The sequence below is a fragment of the Canis lupus genome, chromosome 11, assembly GCF_048164855.1.
Source record: "Canis lupus baileyi chromosome 11, mCanLup2.hap1, whole genome shotgun sequence".
Classification (NCBI taxonomy): Eukaryota; Metazoa; Chordata; class Mammalia; order Carnivora; family Canidae; genus Canis; species Canis lupus.
The window spans coordinates 31,656,915-31,678,171 of record NC_132848.1 but is presented as its reverse complement, the minus strand read 5'-3'; the positions used below and the strand labels follow the sequence as shown (position 1 = coordinate 31,678,171).

The following is a 21,257-nucleotide window of genomic DNA, read 5'->3' as shown; positions in this document are numbered from 1 at the left end:
GCTCCCCTGCTCTGACATCTACAAGCCCAAGGAAGTGTGTCAGACGGTGACACCCAGCAGATTGCACCCTGGCCCAGCCACCACACAACCCATGAACTCCCCTTACTGAGCAAACACGTTTTATTGGGCCGGGGGACACTTCCTGGCCAACCTGTTCCCATCCTCCCTCGTCCTCCTCCCACCGGGCCAGTTCCCTATCATGGCACCTCCCCGAGGCCCCCTTGCCCACCCTTCAGCTCCACTCTGCCCCCTGCCCTCTGTTCCCAACACCTGGATCCCTGGCCTTAAGGAGGGTGGAGAGTTCCTTTTCTTATCAACTCTTTTACTGCCCCCTCCTCCCTGATTACACAGTAATTGGGAACAGAATTCCCCGTAAGGACAGGTGGGTGCCTTGTCAGGTCCCAGCCAACAGTTTACAGGACAGACCGAGAAGGTCTCCTTGGTGCTGTCTCGGGAGACAGATCAGGGGCATACAAGCCTGGAAGAAGCAGAAAGGACACCAAAAGGAAGGGAGAGTCACCCTGGGACAGGAGCCTCTGAGAGGCTTGTGAGGTGAAGCCAGGGAGACTGGAAGGCAGGCCAGAGACGCCGGCACTCCGCCCAGCCCCGTCCCAGACAGCCAGCCTGTGGGGGTCCGGAGACCCCCAATCTAAGCCCACACCTGCCAGACCACAGAGGCCCAGGTGCTCCAGAAAGCCTACTCTGGAGTCTGGAAGCACCAGACCTAGAAGTCCAAGAGGGTTTCTGGGAACACCTTTCAAGCTGCCGGGTGGCCCAGATCTCAGCTGGCCCCTGGGGCCCAAGGGTGGCACTCGAGCCTTCCAGAGACTGCCCAGAGCCAGCAGGAAGGGGCCACAAGTGGAAAAAAGGCAAAAGTGGACGTCTCCTCTTCCTTCCAGCTCTTTACCTTGTTCCCCACTGACAGCGACCTCAGGGGCCCCAGCCTAGCCTGGAGATTTTGAAAGCGACCACGCCGGAGAGGACCCTTTGCAGCACAACTGAAACCAGCGGTGGCCATGGTGGCTCCCTTCCTGCAAGAGCTCTGAGCCCATGGGCATGGGAGACAGCGTATTCCAGCTCTCCCAATGTGACCTGCCTCCTCCATCCCAGGAGTGTCCCCGTGGAGACAGAGCTGTGCTTGGATAATTGGACATGAGGCTCTCCATGCTCCACCTCTGCTTGCCCTTTTGATTCCAGGATTCTCAGGGGAGGAAGTTCGCCACCCTCCACCAGCATCGCCCTGGGCGCACACAAGGTCCCCCTCTGCCCCTCCTCACAGCCACCCACGGAGGGCATCACGGCAAACCCTGCCCTCTGCAAGATATGGAGAGGAAATGCCCGGGGCACTGTGGGGCCCCCAAGAAGCTGGAGCTGTCCTTCTCCATCGAGGAGATCTTAAAGAGGCCCACTGAGAGCAGCCGCATGGTCAAGACAGAAGGGGCAGGTGGACAGGACACCCGGCAAGCAGCAGGTGTAAGCTCCGGACTGGAGAGGCCCCCACAGGCCCAGCCCCAGGGTAAGTGTCTTCTGGTTATTTCTCTCCCACTCCTAGATCCCCAAGAGCCAGCTGGGCTCAGGCAGAGAAAAAGCTGCTCCCTATCAAAAGGGAGGACCCCAAAATTCAAAGAGAGGTCAGGTGCTGGGCCAATAACCTGAAGTACTTTTTTGTCTAGCCAGGACTGGGCTTTTTCAGATTCCAGACCCCAAGGTTCTGCCGGCGCAGAGCAGGGAGGCGGGTTCCTGTAAGCAGGCCACAACTCAGATGCCGGGTCCCATTTATTTACACAACATTCCCGCTGGGTGGGTGCTAGCCTAGAGCCTCCTCTTTCATTTCAGTAGAAAGGCATGATTATCATAACCTGACAGATGAGGAAACTCACCTGTGAAAGAGAAGAGGTGGATTATGTACCCAAGATACACAGCCCGTGATGGGAAGACCTGAGAGCAGGACCTGGCTCTGGCTGCCCCCCAAACCCCTGCTCAGCCCGAGACGGTCTTCTTCAGGAGCAGGGTTCAGCCTGCACGTCTCCTGGCGGCTGAAGCTTCGCCTGGGATCTGCCCACCCTGATCACCCTCCCAGGCCAGCAGCCCACCCCGGGACATGTCCCCAAACACCAATGACAAGACAGATCTCAGAGCTCTCTTGAGAAGCAGTTTGAGGAAGGGCACCAAGATGGACATGTGCACCTGCGGGGAGGCAGGAGTCCTGGGTGGCCCTCCCCGGCCTTCCCTGGGCTGCCGCATGACCTCTGAAAGGTCTCTTTCTCTCCGGCCTCAGCGTCACCTCAGGGAATGGGTTGAGTGAAGGAAGAGGAAGCAGTCAGGGAGGTCAGGAGGGTCTGCTGGTGCCTGGTTGTTAGGGAAACTGGAGTATTGTGGGGTTTTCTCAGTCTCTCCCCTTTTACCCCCTTTAATCCAAGGAAAGGAAAGGCAGCTCCAGGGTGCTCAGGATGTCTTCTCCTACCATTACTGAGCCCCACCACCTCCCCCAAGTTCAGTCTCCCAGCTCCAGGCAAGGGGAAAATCCTGGAGGACTCCCTGTCCCTGGGTAGCTGGCAGGTTTCCCCTGCTGCTGAGTCTCTCATAGGAGAGGGTCCCCAGCTTCGCATCTGGAAGCTCACTAACACCTTACAGTGAATTGAATGAGCATTAGAAACAGTTCTGAGCGTCTAACCCGAGTCTCTCCTGCTGCAGCTACACAAAATCCATGACTGTCTTCCCTGTCCTAATGAGAGAGAAAGAGGGGTGGGGGAGCGGGGAGAGGGAGAAAGAAGGAGGGAGAGAGGGAGGAGAAGCCCAACCCCCCTACCAGAGCAGCTTCCCTTCCCCTAGCCTGACAAGGCTGATGGCAAAAAGGGAGGCACTCGTTTGGAACCTGCCCCCGAAGATGCTGGCAGGCTCACATCAGAAGTCCCGCTGAACCCAGAGCAGGTTTGCAGAAATAGCACCGGTCAGGGTGGGGTGGTGCCCGGTGGCTCTTGTGGCACATCCCTGGCTGTTTCTCACAGAACTGCCACAGTCGTGAGCCCACCTTATGGATGATGTCCCCAAGAAGAGCATCACCTGCACACACCACGTGAATAGTTAGCACTAGCATCGCACCCCGGTGGCCTGAGACTGTCCACTGGAGGTTATTCCTGGATGCGGCTTAAATCTATACATCTCCCGTCACAATGCATTCGAGCATTTCCAAAAGGCTAGTGAAGATCCCACTGGTGGTTTTCTAGATGAGTTTGAGGACTACGCAGACAGAGCTTATTCGTGTCAAGAGTTCTGTAGTTATTCCTACACTAACTTGCTATTTCTGACACGCAAATAGTTATCCATTTACGGTCATGATGTGAGGCTTTCTTTTAAGATGGATTTATTTATCTGGGTAAAACAAAAAGCCTATTTGTGAAAATGCTAAGCAAATAATAATACGGATGGGATGCCAACATGTCAGGAACTACAAGCCTAACGTGCAGACATGGCCCACGAGCTGGAGTCTGTGAGACTCTGGGCAAGGAGGATGGGGAGGCGGATTCCAGAAATCCGGTCTCTGAGCCCCCATCTGGTACCACTAATTCACCGGAGGACCTCGGGCAAGCTGCTCCCCTCCCTGGGCCTCCGTTTCCCCATCTGGAACATGAAAGAGCAGGACTAGAATGTTCCTAAGGTCCCTCCCAGCTCAGGAGTGCCGTGACCAATTCCACAACAAATCGGTGGCTGGAAAGCCTCAGTGGTATCAGTCATGGCCATTTTCAAGCAGAGGCTTCCTCCCTGCAGAGGGGAGTGGAGGCTGTCCGAGCCAGGCAGGAGCAGGGTAGCCGGGAGCAGTGAGCAAGAGGGCTACTGGCCTCAGCAGTGTCCGCCTCTCCCCGCCTTCCTGGGGCCCCCATCCCCACCCAGTGCTTGCTGGCCCTGCTAATGCCCCCTCCACGTCTCTGTCCTGCTTTCTTCCCTCAGAGGTGGAAAGCAGCAGGACCAGAAATGGTGTGCCCAGGGCCCCCAACCCCAGAAATAAAAACAGAGAAATAAAATTAACACTTGAAGGGCTTCGCAGAGTGGCTCACAGAAGGTGACTGGCAAGCATGACCTCTCTCTGTCCCCATCACCTGGACAGCTGGTAAACATAGAGAGCTCTTCAGGCTCAGCACCCAATGGGCCCAGAAATCAGCATTCTAGCAAGCTCTCCCAAATTACTCTGATGTCGGTGGTCCAAGGACCATGCTTTGAGAAGGCTGAGGCCCAGGGAGGCAAAATGGCTTGTTCTGAGCTACAGGGCCAATACATGTGAGCGTGGGGCCAGCTCGCTCACCTGGGCCAGGGCCAGTGCTCTTCCTCCCCGGCCTCTCATGGCAGTGAGCGTAATCATCTCAGGCTTGGATCCTCCCACGTCTCCAGTAAAAATCCAAGTGGTCTACCTGCTTGAAATGATGCTAAGCCCCAGCTGTCCACTCACTCCTGAGAGAGGAAGCCCCCTGAGGCTCAGGACCCTCTGAAGTCACAGGAGGTCCAATCACAAGCAAGCCAGACCCGGGGAAGAGAGAGGTCATTTGTGCCACCCATGGCCCCATGCAGGGAAATCGTGATGCCTGGGGCAAAAGGGAGGGCAAGGTGAGGAAGAGGCTACCCCAATGGCTTCTGATCTTTCTCTCTCTTTAAACGCCTCCAAACCTTTGCCCTTCCAAAGCCACTGCTCCTCCTCCCCTGCTTCTAACTCCTTTTCCTCTTCTTTCTGCTCCCTTCGCACACCTCTTCTTCTCCTGGTCCTGTTGTAGCAAATCGCGGCACACTGAGTGGCTTAAAACAACAGAAGTTGATCCTTATAGTTCTGGAGGACAGAAGTCCGAAGGAGCCCCTGGTGTTCCTCCTTCTCCTCTCTCTTCCCCGTCCTCCCTTCCCAACCACCCCATCTGGAACCCAAGGCAATGGCACTGCCCAGCTACTGGCCCTGGGAATTGGGATTCCTGGCTAAGGCTGCAGCCAGACCCAAGGGTGTCTCGTTGCCTTGTGATGAGCAGCTCTGTCCCAGGGGCTCCCACCAGAGCAGACAGGAGTGGGGTGGAAGGAGGAGAGCTGAAAGCCTGGAGTCCCCTAGGATTAGTATGGCTTTGGTCTCTCTATGCCTGGGCCCCTCTATCAGTCCCCGCCGCCAGAGCCACAACCTTAAGAGACCATGGAGACGCTCCTACGGGGCACCTGCAGGCTCATTCTAGAATTGAGAACCTGGCTGAATCTTAAGCCCTGTGGGAGTATAAAACAGAACAAGGCTTGGTCCCAGCTTGAAAAAAGCATTGTCTTCCTGGGGTTTCCCTGCAAAAAGCAGACCAGAAGGAAAGGATTGGAGCACCAGGGGTTTATGTGGACATGCAAGGACACCAGCACGGAGGTAGCGAAAGCATACAAAGAAGGGATACGTGATGAAGCCAGTGACCATGGTGGGAAATTAAGCTTAAATCCTCTGAGAAATGGAGCAACTATACTCCCCAGAATTATCTGGGCTTTTGAGCTCAGAAATACACATCGTGGCAGTAAGAAGTTGATCTGAAGCATGGAAAGGTCTGAGGGACGCAAGCAGGGCATGGACAGCTTTACTCTAATGATAGGGCCCCGGAATATCAGAGCCAGGGGAGATCAGAGTAGACACACAAAGCATTGGCTGTCATTTAAATTTGATCTATCAATTGTATTCCTCATCCAGGCATGCGACAAAGAGTGACTAAAGTCTACTGAGTGGCAGGCATATCTACTGCTGCACAACGAACTATCCCCAGACTCAGTGGCTTAAAATAACCATAAACAATAATTGTCTCACTCAGAGTCTGTGGATCGGGAATTTGGGAGTGATTTCACTGAGGAGCTCTGGCGCAGGGTCCCTCATGGGATTGCAGGAAAGATGCCATCTGGGGCTGCAGCCACCTGAAGGCTGAGCCACAGTAAAGGACTGGCTTCTAAGGTGGTCACTCTATGGCTGTTGAGTTGGTGCCAGCTCAGTTGGCTGAGGAGGAGACCTCAGTTTCTCCCCATGCAGGGCCTCTGCACGTGCCACTAGAGTGTCCTTGCAAAGTGACAGTGGCTCCTCTCAGGGCGAGCAATCCGAGAGAGAGAGAGAGAGAGAGAGAGAGCAAAGTAGGAGCTGCATCCTTTTATGACCAGCCTGAGAAACTTGATAGCAGCAGTCCCATTGCATTCCATTTGCTGTGCAAGTCAACTGAGTTGGGTCCCATTAAAGGAGAAAAGAATCCCTAGGGAGGAAGTGTCCAAGAATTTGCAAACCTATCTCAAAGCCACCACAGGAGCTCATTTGGGAGTGGGATGATGTAGGGAACAAAACACAAGCTCAGCCTCTGCCCTCACGTAGCTTCTAGTCTAGCAAGGGTGACAAATAGCCATCTGATAATCACAAGTGAAAGCAGAGACAGCTGTGTTGTCAGGAAGAAAGTGACATGGTACCAAGGGCCTATGCTGAGGGACGTCTGGTCTACCAGTGAAGGCTTCCAGAGAAGGTCATGGTTGAGCTGCAATCTGAAGGTTGAGTGGGGGGAAATGTGGATTCTCCCCCACTCTTCCATGCAGAGGGAGCCCCAAGGACAAGGACTTAGCAAGAGATGAGATGTTCAAGGGAGCAAGATGAGGTCTGAGAGCTAGAAAGGAGCCCAGCCATGCCGGGCCATTGAGGCCATGGTGGGTTTTCCTGTTTTTGCTTTATATCCCAAAAGGAATGAAGAGCCATTGCAGGGTTTTAAGCAGGAAATGGCGCAATGACCCATATTAATGAGAACTCCTGGGCTCCAACTGATGAAAACCATCTTGGGTTAGCTGAAATAGAGAAGGAAATGTGTTGCCTTGGGGAACATTAAGAAGTAGTTTCTCAGACCGAGCTGAGAAGTAGTTTCTCAGAGAAGGTGGCTGAGAGAATGAGGTATGTTTGGGCCCCGTCTGGAGTCTACTTCTTGCTGTTCCTCTTCTTCTCTCACACTGTTCCATGCTGGGATGATGGTTTCTTATTTCAGGGCCCTTATAACTCTTCATAGGTCACCTTCAGCCTCCAGATGTGGAACTCTCTGTTTTTGTTTTGTCTGTTGATGTTGTTTAATCAATGGTGTGTTCCCAAAGAGGTCTGCTTCTGGGAAGGTGGCAGTTGTTAACCCATTTGGGGCCAGAAGCAGCCCCTCCACTGTTTACAGGACCCTGTAGCTTTGCATACCTCTCATCTGAGCATTCTGCATCCCTGCACTTGGGCTGGCCACGAAGAGAACAGTCAAGTTCCTCCTCAGTGCTAGGCGTGCAGGGCAACTAAATACAGACACCCCCACCCCATTGCCTAGGGACAGCACAAAACATGTTCCAGCTCCACCGCCGTGATGTCTGACTGTGCCCCTGCATTGCCACAAGTACAGACTGGAGAGGAATGGGGACAGGAGGGAAAAGCCCGTGAAATCAGCCCCTTGCTGCCCTGTGCCAGTTCTCTGTGCCGCCCCCCTTCAGTGGGAGTCTCACCAGACCTACGCATGTTGTCACAAGAGTCACATTGTCACGACACAGATAGTACATACAAACCTGACCATGTGCTCCCAGGACACAGGGGAGGGAATAGTGAACTGTATTTGAGGCCTCCCAGGGAGGCTTCAGAAAGGTGGTGACCTCTGAGATGGAGTCACACAGAGAAAAGGAGAGGACATGCCAGGCTGGAGAAAACATGGACAGGAGGCCTGAGGGATTAAAAAAAAAAAAAAAAAAAAAGAATATGCCTTTTGAGACACAAAGAAATCCAGCATGGCTAGTCTAAAAATCCCAGAGCCATGGTAGAGGGGAGGAGGGAAATAAGGAGACTGAAGGTCAAGTGAGCCAAGCCAAGAACTTTGGCCTTTATTTACACACATCGGCATCTTTAAAAACCTATGTTTAGGGGATTGGTGGGCTTCCCCGGGGATGCATGGCCAGAGCTCCATGGACGAAGGGGAGCTGAGCAAATAGCACTCCTGGTGGCCCCCCCCCCCCGACAAGCATCAACAAAGGAGCTCCACCACTATCTGTATTGTGGGGCTCCCCACACAATTCCCTTTAAACAAAGGACACACCTGCTATTTAAAAAAAGGAAAAAGATATACAAATGAAAAGTGAGTGAGTGAGTGTGTATGTGTGTGTGTGTGTGTGTGCACATTGGCTGAGATCCATAGATAAAAAGCACGAAAGTGAGGCCATGCACGGAGAAGATAACAATCCTCGCTCTGCTGAGAGAGAGCTTACCTAGTGGCAGGTTGGCAAATCCTCTGGCAATGGGGTTCTCCGTGGTCTTCCCGCAAATGTTTCCCTGAGGGATTTCTTTATTTTCATCTCTTCCCACCCTGGCTGTAGTCTCTTCACTGTTGTTTACTCACACAAATAATCCATGTATATTATAGAAAAATAGAAAGCACAGATGCACAAAAAGAAGGTAAAAAGAAGTGTAGCTGTAACTCTACTGTCTCATCATCTAGAATTAACCACCATTAACACTTTGCAAGAAAGATACATAAACACAAAAAGAAAAACTAAGGGAAATTTTTATTTTTACCAATACGGAGGCTGATAGTTCAAGCCAAAAGTGCTCATTATTTAAATTTATTACTTTAAAAAAATGGTTGTGCTTTTCCAGAGATTCACAACAGCCCTTGGAGAAAAGGAAGCATTTGATTGGTTTGAGTTTTGACAGATGAGTAGGAGTTCACTAGACAAAGAAAGAAGACAGGCATTCCAGGCAGAGGGAGCAGTGAGCCAAGCACCTAGAGAATCAAAGGGCATGCCCAATTTGTGGAATCGAATCTAGAAGTCTTTGGGTGGGACTGAAACAATGGAAATAGGGGTTGGGAAAAAAGCAGAGGATTCTGGAAGGGGAGGACTCGAAGAGCCTTGAATGCCATGCCAAGGAGTTTGCCTTGTATGCTGTGGACACAAGAGAACTGTAGGAAATCCATGACCAGACTGAGAGAAGAGCCCAGCCCAGGTCTGCCCTGCCCTGCGCCCTGCCCATATGTCCCCGCCGTGTCCCCAGCCTGCAGGAGGGCTCCCAGGGTTCACCCCTCCAGGCTGAACCCACTGCCATTGAAAGGCAAGAACAAGGCCCATTTCCAGAGACTTCATCCAGTGGCAAAGCTCCCTGGGGCCTTTAGCTGAGCAGCCAGGGCCAATTAGCAGACCGCGGAGAAGGAGCAATCAGGGGAGGGAGCCGAGCGCAGAGAAACATCGGTTTATAATTAGGTGGCCTAATCACCTGTGTAAATTGTGTATTTCTTATGATCGATGTGCTAAATGGCTCAGGTTTAATTAAGTTCTGCTGACTCGTTCTCTTTGAAGACTCACTGAAGTGTGATTCACAGCTCACGCAATTAATAACAGGGAGAGGAGCAACTTGAAAGGGGTGGCAGTCCCTGCCACCTACCTGCACCCTCTTCCCACCCATCCCCCGCCTTGCCCTGGTGCCCTAGGCCCACTGCAGTGGGTGGGCTGCACTGTGGCCACCGGCTCCTTGGCTTCTCTGCCAAGAACCTGGTCCGCAGATGCTGGGCCTGGACAGAGCTCAAGGACTTTCTCACTCCCTGTCCTGGGCTGGAAAACGGGGATCCAGCACCCCCATCATCCTCTCCTCAGGGGCACCTAGGACATCCCAGTCCTTCCTGATGATCAAGAACTTTATCCAGTGCATGGCACACTCCCACATTGAGCTCCTATTTCCAGCTTCTTATTGAATGAGTTTCCTTCTAGTTCCAAAATTCCACTGGCCAAGTGCCATCTTCTATCTTCTTCTCTGCTCCATATCCATCCATGCTATTCTCTCTCACCTCCTTCATCCACTGTGGTCTGTAACCTGTGTCTGCCATGCTGGTCCCTCCCGCTCTTTTCCTGGAGCAACCCCCTCCTGCATGTGGTGGGAAAACTGAAGAGCGGGCCTTCATCTTTCCTTAGCCAACCTCTCAGACACTTCTCTTCCCATCCCACCCTGCCCTGTATACCTTGGGCAGGTCCACTCTGCTCCTAGTCACCACCCAGAGCTCCTGGGCCTGTCCCCAGTCACCAACAGAGAGGTGAGCGTGGGCCAATCCACCCTCCTTCTTATTTGCCCTAAACTTCCCATTTCCCCAACGCCATCAGAGTTGACTCTATAGCTGATGGATCCTCTCTTTCCCAGAGATATGTGGGAATTACAGGAAATTGCAACACTGGGGGAAACTTAAAGTTAGACCCAGAGTACGACTTTTCCATGAATCCAGTGCAGAAAACCTCTAAAGTAGCACTATCCACTAGAACTTTCTCCAGGGATGGAAATGTTCTGTACCTATGCTGGCCAATATGTTGGCCACTAGCCACATGTGGGTCATTGCACTATGGCTAGTATGACTGAGGAACTGAATTTTTATTTTATGTTATTTAAATAGCTACATGGATATGGTAGCTACTATATTGAACACTGCAAATCTAAGGAGCTAAATTTTTAACAAGTCCTACCTCTGATCCAAACCTTGTTTCCCTGAAGCCAGATCCAAGTCTATCCGTCTCCCCCGAAACTGCTCCTCTGGTTAGGTCTCATAAATCAAATTTCAGGAAGTCCCACTCACTGGGAGTGATCTCAGCTCCAGGACCCCTCTATCCCTACCACTCCTTTTTACAGTCCTCCAATTTGAGGCTATTCAGTCGAGAATAACATCCCTAAAAGGACTAGGGGACAGACAGTGTTGACTATCTATACCCCAAGAACCCACAGTCAGTCTTGAGGGAGAAGCTTTGGCATTCTGAGTCCTACAGACTGGTGGACTTGAGGCTCAGCCTCTATCTTTCTACCACTACAGATTTGGGGCATGTCTGTTTATTCCCTGGAGAAGTCACTATAGCCACTGGATACACACTTGCACACACACACATACACATTCATCGCCATTATTGTCATCATCACCACCACCACCATTATCATCACATCAGCATGACCATCATACCATCATCATTACCACCACCATCATCACCATCATCACCATCATCACCATCATCATCATCATCATCATCATCATCAGGATTATCTCATCTCCCAAAGACAAACATCTATCCTGAGAAGATGTAGTTCAGAACTGATATGAAAACATATTTTTCTAGCTGGCCTGTAATTTGCCAGGCAGCCCACTATCCAGGAAGTCAGAGGTCATTTATTATGTAGAGAAGACGTAGATCCTTTCCTTCTTCAGCCCACCTCCAAATCACAACCTCTGGTCCTGCCAGAAATACGGAAAGGCCATATACATCTTAACAGTTGCTTGCTTAGTTCTACAAATGGGAACATGGAAAAAATTATTCTATTAAGGACTCTATTCTTAGCCATGAACCCTTGTTTTCCCAAGTTTCCTTCTAGAGAATGGAGGAAGCACCTTCTTTTAGTCATCCTCTACAGTCTGTTTCTAATCCTCTGGTCTCCATGCTGCTTGCTTTCCCGTGTTCTGGTTCTGGTTCTGTGTTCTCTGGAACACATAGTACATAGCTCTGTACTCCCAGAAGAATCTTAACTCCATACACTCCTGGGCACCACAGTTTGCCCAGCCAACCTGGAATCTTCCATCCTGTGAATTTCTGTTTGCAATGTCTTATAAAGCTATGCAGTACTACTATCACCTAAAATGCTGACTTTGTGAATGAATGACTGCAATATTGTCAGCATGGCCTTTACGTTTTTGTACTCCTGCAGACAGGCCCTCAGTGCCTACCCAATGCTGGGCACAGAGGACATATTCCATAAGACTCAGTGATGGATTGGCATTGCCATCTGTCTCTGCATCAGTTCTGATTGGCTTCAGTTCTACCCCTAAACACACCACTAGTTCTAAAATAGAATAAATATGTCTTCTCAAAAATTTTAAAAAGAAAGTAGACTTGAGGAGGGAAAAGGAGTAGGGAAGGAGAGAGATCAGTTCCGATCCGGTGGTTCACAGTCTAGGAGCTTGCTCTGGTGGGTGATAATGTTTGAGCCCTCACTGTCTGTGACTCCAGTGAAGCTCCCAAGAGTCAGTGAAATGAGTCCATGTAATTTGAGGGAATCAAAAATTATTAACAACAAGCTTGAGGGGTCACAGGGAGGGGTGAGGCCAAAGGCAGACTCTGAGATGCCATTTCTAACACAGAGGCCACTGGGCCTGATTAATCCCAGAGATGCAGGAGCAGTTTCAGCAGAAACCTCCCCTCCCTGGCCTTCACCAAGCAAACTGGATCCCCAGGCAGGCCTGGGGCAAGGTGTTTTAAGCCATTCAGCTTCACCTGAAAAGAGAATTTCAGTATGTCAGGATATATTTGGTCTGTTCTCCCCTATTCCACAGGTGGGGAGACTGAGGCCCAGAACATAAATGAAATGTGACCCACGTTGTAAAATTCAGGAACAGAGCTCAGGTCTCTCAACGTCCACTTCAGTGGGTTCCTTCTAGCAAATGATAGCAGAATGGAAAGCAAGTGCATACATGCACACACATGTGCACACAACACACACATGTGTGCACACACATCACACACATGCACATACACCACACACACCACACATGCATGCACATACACATGCTCTTCAGTCGTTAAACCATCAAAAGTGAAATCCATTCTTCACAGTGTCTGCTCCAATTGTATGCTTGTAGCAGTTTTAACTCTTATTTGGGGGGAGAGGAGAAAGTAAGCTGGGTGGGAGAAAGGACATCTTAGCAGGATCTCAGATCCACATCCTCTTTCCTAGTCATCCCATCTGACCTATGACATCTGACATCGGTCCCCCAAAGTGAAGGGGATTTGGGGAGAGGGTTTGTACTTCTCCTACAATTTCTAAAATTACATCAGGTAGACTTACTCTTCTGATGTCCCTGGCCCTTCTCCAGAACAGCTGCCTCAAAGCCCTTCTTCATCCCTCCTGCCGTAACCCGTCCACCTCCCTCACTCTCTGCTGGAGACCTGGTCCAGCTAACCTGCCCCAAGACTCACATGATATCCTCACCTGTGTAGGGAGCATCACTGCAGTCACCCCATCTGGTGCCCTTCCAGAGCCCTCTCTCCTTGGTCTTCAGACATGCTCCAGGCAACTCTCTGAAACTTCCCCAGCCTTCTCCTTCCCTTCTAGCACCTTCTCAAGATATGAATCCTTCTCCTACTGCCTCCACTTCTCCCCAACCACTCACACCTCAATCCATATTAATTCAATGTATATTTGTCAGAGTCTCTACAAAGTATCAGATATCACATTGGGTGTATTTTGGATAATGCAAACATAAGTCCTCATTCCTTGGCTTCTGCCATCATAATTCTACCCAAGGAGCCTTCCTGTGGTCCTCAGTGTCCACCTAAATACCAAATTCCTGACCACATGCCTCAAATCCATCTTGGAACAAGGCAAAGCTAAATATACATGTGTGCATGTGTGCTTGTGTGCAGGCCAAGGCCAGGGTCCAGCACCACACCTGGAACATAATAGGTATTTGATAAACACACTAATATTTTCTGGCTTTTCTTTCTCTTCACCCTCTCTTGTTTTTAATTCTATGGGCACTCTTTCCTTTCCAAATCTCCCTTCCTCTGTGTTTACTTGGGTACTGCTTGTGTCTGAGCTTCCTCTGGCTCAGGTCAGGTTTTCCAGAAAACAGACTGATAGAGATTTGCTGGAGAACATTTACTGGGGGCTTTTCATGATGTTATTATGTCTTTTCTGTTTTAGTCCCAGAGCCATACACTCCCTCTCCAGCTTGCAACTCCCATTCTTCCTCCACGTGCCCAGCATACCTTTGCAGACTTGTCTGCAGTTGCTGCCTCTGCTTTGCCACATCCCTCCTCCCACCACTGTCCACTGAGCCCTCACTGCCTATTCCGTGGGACCACTATGACCATCCTCTGTCCCTGTTATAACGAATCTATCCCTAACATGGACAGAGATGAGCCTCTTTCTCGAGATAGTTTCTTTACCAGGTGTCCTCCTTTTCCTCCTACCTCAAGGACCTGCCTGTCATGGCCTCTCTTGCTGATTTATCTTGGCTCCCTTATGGGCTGCTGAGCCTCTACTCAGTGGAGGGGCCCCCCACTCTTCTCCACATGCACTTCCTGCCTGAGTGATCCCAGCCATTCCCAGACTCCCAAGGCCAAATATATAATGACCCTCTTCAAATTTGAGTCACAGTCCCAATACCCACTTTGAGCTCAAACATATATTTATCTGCCTATTAAAGAGCTTTTTTTTGTTTTGAATACCCAATAGGCATCTCAAAGTTAATGTGTCCTAGTAGAATAGCTGATTCCCCTTCATACACACACAATGCGTAGACCTGGCTTCATGGGCACAGGTGTGATCAGTGTAGTTGCCCACAGTACTGCACACAGATGGAGACCTGGCACTTGGGGTTTAATGTTTATGGTCATCTCAAAGTTCTTAATAATTTAACATGTATCTGTGGGTTTTTTTAAAGATTTTATTTATTTATTCATCAGAGACAATGACAGAAGCAGAAACATAGGCAGAGGGAGAAGCAGGCTCCCTGCAGGGAGCCCAATGCAAGACTCAATCCCAGGATCACCCCCTGAGCTGAAGATAGATACTCAACCACTAAGCCATCCAGGTGCCCTGGATCTGTGGGGGTTTTTTGTTGTTGTTTTTTTTTTTTTAGATCTGTGTTTTTTAAGTGAGGTTCAGTGGGCCTAGGAAGCAAGGACCAGGACCCTGGAGCCTTGACTCAATGCTCAGTGCCCCTCTTACCATCTCTCTGCTTCTCTGGGATGGGCTTGAGGCCACTTGTTTCCCCATCCCTACCCACTGAACACTGCCTCCTCCATCCTGTGTGACTCTGGGGATGGGATAGGTGTCAGGGTATGTATGGGAGGAGGGTCATGGTCAGGTACATGCATCCTGGTACCAAGACAAAGTATGGGCCCTGGGTCCCTGTGAGAGTCCACAGTCACCCTGTTAGTATCCCTGTGCCCAAGGGAGCATGACCTTACACAGTAAATTTTAAAAACTAAGCAAACAACAACAACACAAAAACACACTGCCAGGTTGAGAGACTGCAGAAGAACAGAAATAGATTTTTTCCTACTTTTTTGAACAAGAGAACTCACATTTTCATTTTGCATTAGGCCCCAGAGATGAGGTAGCCAGCCCTGAGTGGACGCAAGTCTGGACAACTGGACTGGAAACAGGTTGTAAGGGACTGACTGCTGGGAAATTCAGTCTTTGCTTTGTAGACCAAGACTGGCAAGATTTTCCTGTAAAGGGCCAGATGGTAATTATTTTAGGCTTTGCAGGCCATATGGTCTCTGTTGCAACTACTCAAAGCTGCTTGCAAAAGCAGCCATAGACAATACATAAACCAACAGGAGGGCTGTGTTCCAATAAAACTTTATTTATAAAAACAAACAGTAGGCCAGATTTGACCCTCTGACTATAGTTTGCCATGTCCTGTTGTAGACAAAGGAGAGTCATTGAAAGCATCTGAGCTGCAAAAAGGACAAGCACAGGAGTTTCTAGAAAGTTATCTTGACCTCACTGTTCAGGATGGATTGAAGGAGTCAACCTAGGGTGACCTGGTTTTGCAAAATGTTGCAAGACTCTCAACAAAGGAGCCAGTGGCCAAGATTCTGTAGTGGGCAGTGAAACCAGGTAACACAAAAGCGTCATCAGGGTGCCAAACCACAAGATCAGTAAACCACCTTGAATCTTCTGCCATCCAGAGGAAAGAAAGAGCAAGAGGAGGGTCCGAACCACCTTCACCACCGAGCAGCTGCATGAGCTGGAGAAGATCTTCCACTTCACCCACTACCCAGATGTCCACATCCGCAACCAGCTGGCAGCCAGGATCAACCTCCCAGAAGCTCGGGTGCAGGTACAGCAGTCCCCACCCTCAGCCCCCAACCTCAAGGCTTGGGGGCCATCGGTGAGACCCCACATATCATGGGCCCTCTAGGGCTGCCCCAACTGGAATTTCCCATTGCCTTTATCCCTTGAATACAGTCATATTTGCCAAAGATTATTTCCAGAAAATGAGGTCACCATAGTTACAAGATGGTTTCTCTCTCTGGGAGGTGGAAATGAAGCAAGGGGGCATCAGTGATGGCCGTTGGTATCGGCTTCCTGCCTTCCTTCCCCACCTGGCTATAGCTCACCCTGAAGCCTCATTCACAAAATAAGTGTTGACAGTCTACACCAGTGATCATCAAAGACCAGTGGTCTTTTCCTGTAAAAGGCCAGATGGTAATTATGTTGGGCTTTGTGAGGCCATACGGTCACTGTCTAAAACTTTATTGGGGAGCTCTACGATTTGAATTTTGTATAATTTGCATGTGTCACAAATATTCTTCTTCTTTTTATCTTTTCCCCAACCTTTTAAAAATGTGAAAGCCATTCTTAGCTCATGAGCCATCCAAAAACAGGTAGGAAGGCCAGATTTATCCTGCAGTCTTTAGTTTGCCAACCCCTGATCCAGATCTCATGGGCATCACTTTGAAAACAGTATAGAGAAAGAAAGGACCATTCATGGTCAGACACCTGATTTAAGTACCAGCTGCCTCATCTAGAGGCTGTCATTTCTTCACCTTGGAGTGTCTGTGGCTTCTTCTGTGGTTAGAGATACAGTAGCCCCTTGTCAGTCACCAAGTGTATGTATGTCCCACCTCTCTGCACACCCCTAATTTTGCAAGTACCATTCTAGCAAATCCAAATCCAATGGTTGCGCTGTTGGCTGGCTCTAGAACACTTCTCTACATCACTCTTTCTTTTTTTCAATCAAATATGATGGACTCATTCCAAATTCAAAAGCTGAGCCAGGGCCCATGTCAACACTTTACACTTGATTTTATCCCAACCTACTTTTCTTCTAGCTAAGGACCACCCGTGTTGTAGACATCCCCCTTTCTCCTCCCATTTAGAGTCAGTCAGGAGCTAAGTGAATAGCACCTGCATCTGCTGTAAAGCTGCCTCGGCAGAAAGGCCAAATACAAATGCCCACATGTCAGGGACAGCCAGGGCACCCGTGAATACAGAAGCTGCCAATATTCAACCTATAGATGCCAAGGGGCCCACAGGGGCTGCAAGCCGGTGGAACTGCCAGCAGGAAACAGCCCACGATGAGTTTTATTTCATCTGCACAGTGTTTTAAGCCTCAAAGCGTTCACATAAAAATCGAGATTTCCGCCTTAGATATTGGATGGGCCTGTAATGCCAGGCTCACATTTCTGCATAATGACTGCTAGCTGAAGCCGAGAAGCTGTGCCCTTTGGGCTCTGTTCACCACAGACCCCGCCTCTCCTGCTTATAGGGCATCCAGCTGCTCTGCTCGTGCGTGAGCCCCCAGCCCCACAGGCACTGAAGGTCCTGATGCCTGGTGCCCTCTCAGAGGGCAGACCTCCAAGGAAAATCCTGATGCCATGGAGCTTTCTCAACTGTAAAGTGCCAGTCCCTGGGGGAAGCAGCGGTATTAAGCTTAGGGGAAGGTAATGGATGGAGAAAGGCCTTGCTACACATCTACATCCTCTCTCTCGCCCATCCCAGATCTGGTTCCAGAACCAGCGTGCCAAGTGGCGGAAGCAGAAGACTGGCAGCCTTGGAGCTTCACAGCAGCTGAGTGAGGCCGGCTTGGCCCTGGCCACAAACCTGGACGTGGCCGTGAGTAGCTGAGGTTCTAAGTGGAGCTGGGGGCACTGTCTGCAAACATCCCACCCAGACCCAGAAGTGAGGAACCCCGGGGGCTCTGTGTGCAGTAAAGAGTACAAGGGAAACTCTTCCAGAAAGAGCATGGCTGAGGGCGCTCTGGATGTCTGTGGGACCTGCGACAAGTCGCTATCCCACTCCATCCCCATGTCCTCATCCACTGAGGGACAATCCCGGTGCCTCTCCTTCCTCCGGGGACTGGCTTGTATTATTGTGCAGGACTTCACAGTCTGAGGAACAGGCAGGCGGGGAGTAAGGGACAGCGCACAGAGGTTGGGCAGATAGGCTCGGAGTCAGACTGCCCGGATTCGAAGCCCACCTGCGCACTTAGCAGCAGTGTGGCCTGTCAGAGTCAAGTCACCCCTCGGAGGACAGTAGTAGTTCAATGAGGGTGAAATTGCTGAGACATGAAAAAGCTTGGCACCTAGGAAGTGCGCCCCGAGCATGAGCTGTCTGTGGGGTCCACACGTATGAGAGGGCGTGCCAGACGCAAACCAGCGGGGACCCAGCAGCATGCAACACGGGCAGGCCCATGCTTAGAGGTGTGTGCGTGCCCACAGTGACACTATCAGGGAGGATTTCTTTCTTTATTCATTTTTTGCTAATGCAGAAACTGGGCACCAAGAAGCAAAGTGACTGTTTCACATCAAGCAAGTCCTGTAAATGCCAGGTTTCGGACCAGGTTTCCCGGACCCCAGGGCACACATCTCTCCCCCAACATGGTCCATGCCCAAATCCTGGAGGGAAAGGTTGGGAAGCCTCAGGACAGCCCCAGGTGAAGCTTAGGACTCACTTGTCTCTCCTGACTTTCCTCTTGTGACAGGGCCCCATGCTGCCGCCCTCCATTCCACCCTGGCTGGCCCTTCCCACGGGGTGTTACCCACCAGCTCCAGGCCAGCCCGCCTCTGCCTGGTTCCCCGGCCAGATCACCCTCCTGCCAGGCCACCTGTGGGAGACACAGCCTCTCCTAGGCTCTCTCATTCAGCAGACCTGCATCCCTGCACTGTGCTGCCTTCCACCTGCGAACTCCAAATGGGGCAGCCCCTGTGCCACCTCCACATAGGGATGGAATAACCTCTCACCAATGGAGCCGCTCCCCTCTCCAGGTGAAGAGGAGGGCAGGAGGGTGCCCGGGACTCTAGGGGAATCAATCTCAGCACCCAAAGATGGCCCACAGCCCAGGAAGCTCCCTGAGCACACCCCGGAGGGAAGGTTGCATTGCACTCAGAGCAAAGTGAGCAATACGGGAGCTCTCATCGCTCTTCCCAAGTGGTCCTCCGGTCTCAGAAGACAGAGGCTGCGTGAGATCCCGAGATGAGCTCTGGAACAAGGAGGGCATCATCTTCACTCATGCTTCCTCTAACTCGCTGTGTGACCTCCAGCTCATTACTCATCGTCTCTGGACCTCATCTACAACACAGGCAGTTGGACAAGGAGACTTCTGAGGACCCTTCTGGCTCTTCTTCAGTGAGGTGAACTGTGGTGAGAACAGGGGATTAGAGGAGGCCCAGGAGGGGTTGTCTGGTCATTCCTGATACATTTATTGAGCACCTACTGAATAATGTATAAACGGAACTGGATCTAGACACGAATAATCGAGTCTCGCCCCCAGGAGCCCAGTCCAGGTTGGCCCAAGGGGTCACGCTGAGCTTCCCCTACAAGCAGAACACGCGCTCAGTGACCTTGCAGTTGGCCCATGGCTAACAAATTCTGTATGGCTTTGACGTGAATGTGCAAAGTGGAAGATAAATATAGGGAAAGTTGGTTTTTTGTTTGTTTTTTAATTTAAGACAGAACATTGTATCTTTGGTTATCCTGCTAGACTGGGGAGGGATGTTGTATTTCCAGTCTGAATAAAGACTATGACAGTAAGCTCTTTTCAGAGTTTATTTTCCAGGACTAGTGCAAGGAGCCAGCTGGAAGGCCAGACTCCTTCCCTTGGGATTGGCCCTGGGGAGCCTGAGGACTCTGCTGTTTCCTTGTAGTGAGACCTTGGACAAATCACATGCCCAGTGTGAGCCTCAGTTTCCACTTCTGTAAAACTATGGTAGTAAGCCCCATCCTGCCTGCCTCGAGAGCAATGGGGAGGCTCTAAAAGGGAGTGGAAGTGCTGCCCCAAGTGTGAGGTCCAGGCCCATTGGGGATGGTGGTATCCCCAGATCCCACTAGGACAAGGGCTGCTTTGGGTCCCAGCTCTGGAACATGCCACTCCTACCTCCAGGGAGGCCACCTCCAAGCTTCCCTTTGGCCTGAACACTGCCGAGAGACACCCTGCTGTGGAGGATGGGGCCTGCTCCTCCTCACTGGGCCTGCTGGGCTGAGCTCTGTGCCACAAATCACAAGTTTGGGCAATCTGTCCCAAATTCCAGAACCTCTGCAATCTGGCCCTGTCCCCGCTGCAGCCAGGAGTTGGACGGGGAGCCTCCCCTCGCTCTGATCTACTGTAGAAGCTTGCCACCCCGTCACTCTGGCCTGAGCTTTCTCATTTGTGAACCGAGGGCAGCTATGCCAGCTCCAGCCTCAGCCACGCACTCTGCCAGAATCAGACTACGGCCCACAAATGTGACCGGGCTTGGCAACCTTACAAGTGCCAAATCACTCAGTGCCCAGGAGTGTTACGCCGACACCTAGTCTCCAGCAAGTTCTAGGTGAAAGGAGAAGGCTAAGGGCTGGGGGAGCCAAACAGCCGATCTACAGGGGGTAGGGCTAGGAAAGTGCTCCTACAAACACCAGGTCCCTGGCTGGAGGGGAGGGACACCTGCTTCCCTGAGAGCATCCACTGGGGGCGCCTCAGGCGTGACCCCTCTGCTCCTCCCAGAGCTGCACCACCTCATCCCATCCCCTGCTGGAGTTCACTCCATACCCTCTGCTGCAGCACCCCCTCTCACGATGGGAATGCCCCTGCTTCTTCTCTCTGGCTCCCAGCCCATTTCTCAGGAGCAGGAGAAGTCGACAGCCCCCCTACATCTGCAGGGTCATGAAGCCCTGGGCCAGGCAGGGCACTCTCCTTTTAGACCCCTTGCAGCCATTTCTCAGGCCCTGGTGGACATGAGGATCAGGGACAAGATCGCAGATGCCCCTTCCAGATGGAACAGAAAGGCAGAGATATGCTCCGACCTGGGCTCCTCCTGTAAGGCTGGGTTCTCCAAAGAAAAAGAACTGTATGTATATATATTTTTTTCCTTAATATGAGGAATTGGCCTTCATGGTTATGGAGGCTGAGAAGCCCCATGATCTGGAGTGGGAGAGCCAAAGACCCAGGAGACAGCGGACGGCAAAAGCTCCAGTCGGAGTCCGGAGGCAGGAGTAGACCAAAGTCCCAGGTCGGAGACAGGCAGAGAGCCATTCTCCTTTCCAACCTTTGGTCCATTCAGGCCTCATGTTCACTCACTCAGGGTAGAGCAATCTGCTTTATTCAGCCTACCGTTCAAACATTAATTGCACCCAGAAACATCTCTCAGCTGCACCCATTATATCAGCCAAATATCTGGTCACCCCATGACCCCAGTCAAGTTGATATAAAATTAACCATCACGATCCGCATCCCCTTTCCCCGTCACATATTCTCCTTCCCCTAGAATCCTCTAGAAAGAGG

The 21,257-nt window shown here is 51.1% G+C and overlaps 1 protein-coding gene across 1 annotated transcript; it reads left to right on the top strand.

The window, feature by feature from the left end:
• Window positions 1-230: 230 nt before the first annotated feature.
• On the top strand, window positions 231-19,534 carry ISX (intestine specific homeobox). Its single transcript, XM_072844180.1, has 4 exons — window positions 231-1,516; window positions 15,688-15,839; window positions 17,504-17,617; window positions 18,486-19,534. Exons 1-4 carry the CDS (start codon window positions 1,324-1,326, stop codon window positions 18,723-18,725), a joined length of 699 nt encoding a protein of 232 aa, XP_072700281.1. The 5' UTR covers window positions 231-1,323; the 3' UTR covers window positions 18,726-19,534.
• Window positions 19,535-21,257: the final 1,723 nt, after the last annotated feature.

What these genes read in the sequence shown, in the direction of transcription:
- ISX (XM_072844180.1), top strand. Translation starts at nt 1,324, where the DNA reads ATGGAGAGGAAATGCCCGGGGCACTGTGGGGCCCCCAAGAAGCTGGAG. An exon ending in CCCACAGGCCCAGCCCCAGG is followed by an intron (nt 1,517 to 15,687) that starts GTAAGTGTCTTC and finishes TCTGCCATCCAG; the next exon opens with AGGAAAGAAAGAGCAAGAGG. An exon ending in CCACAAACCTGGACGTGGCC is followed by an intron (nt 17,618 to 18,485) that starts GTGAGTAGCTGA and finishes CTCTTGTGACAG; the next exon opens with GGCCCCATGCTGCCGCCCTC.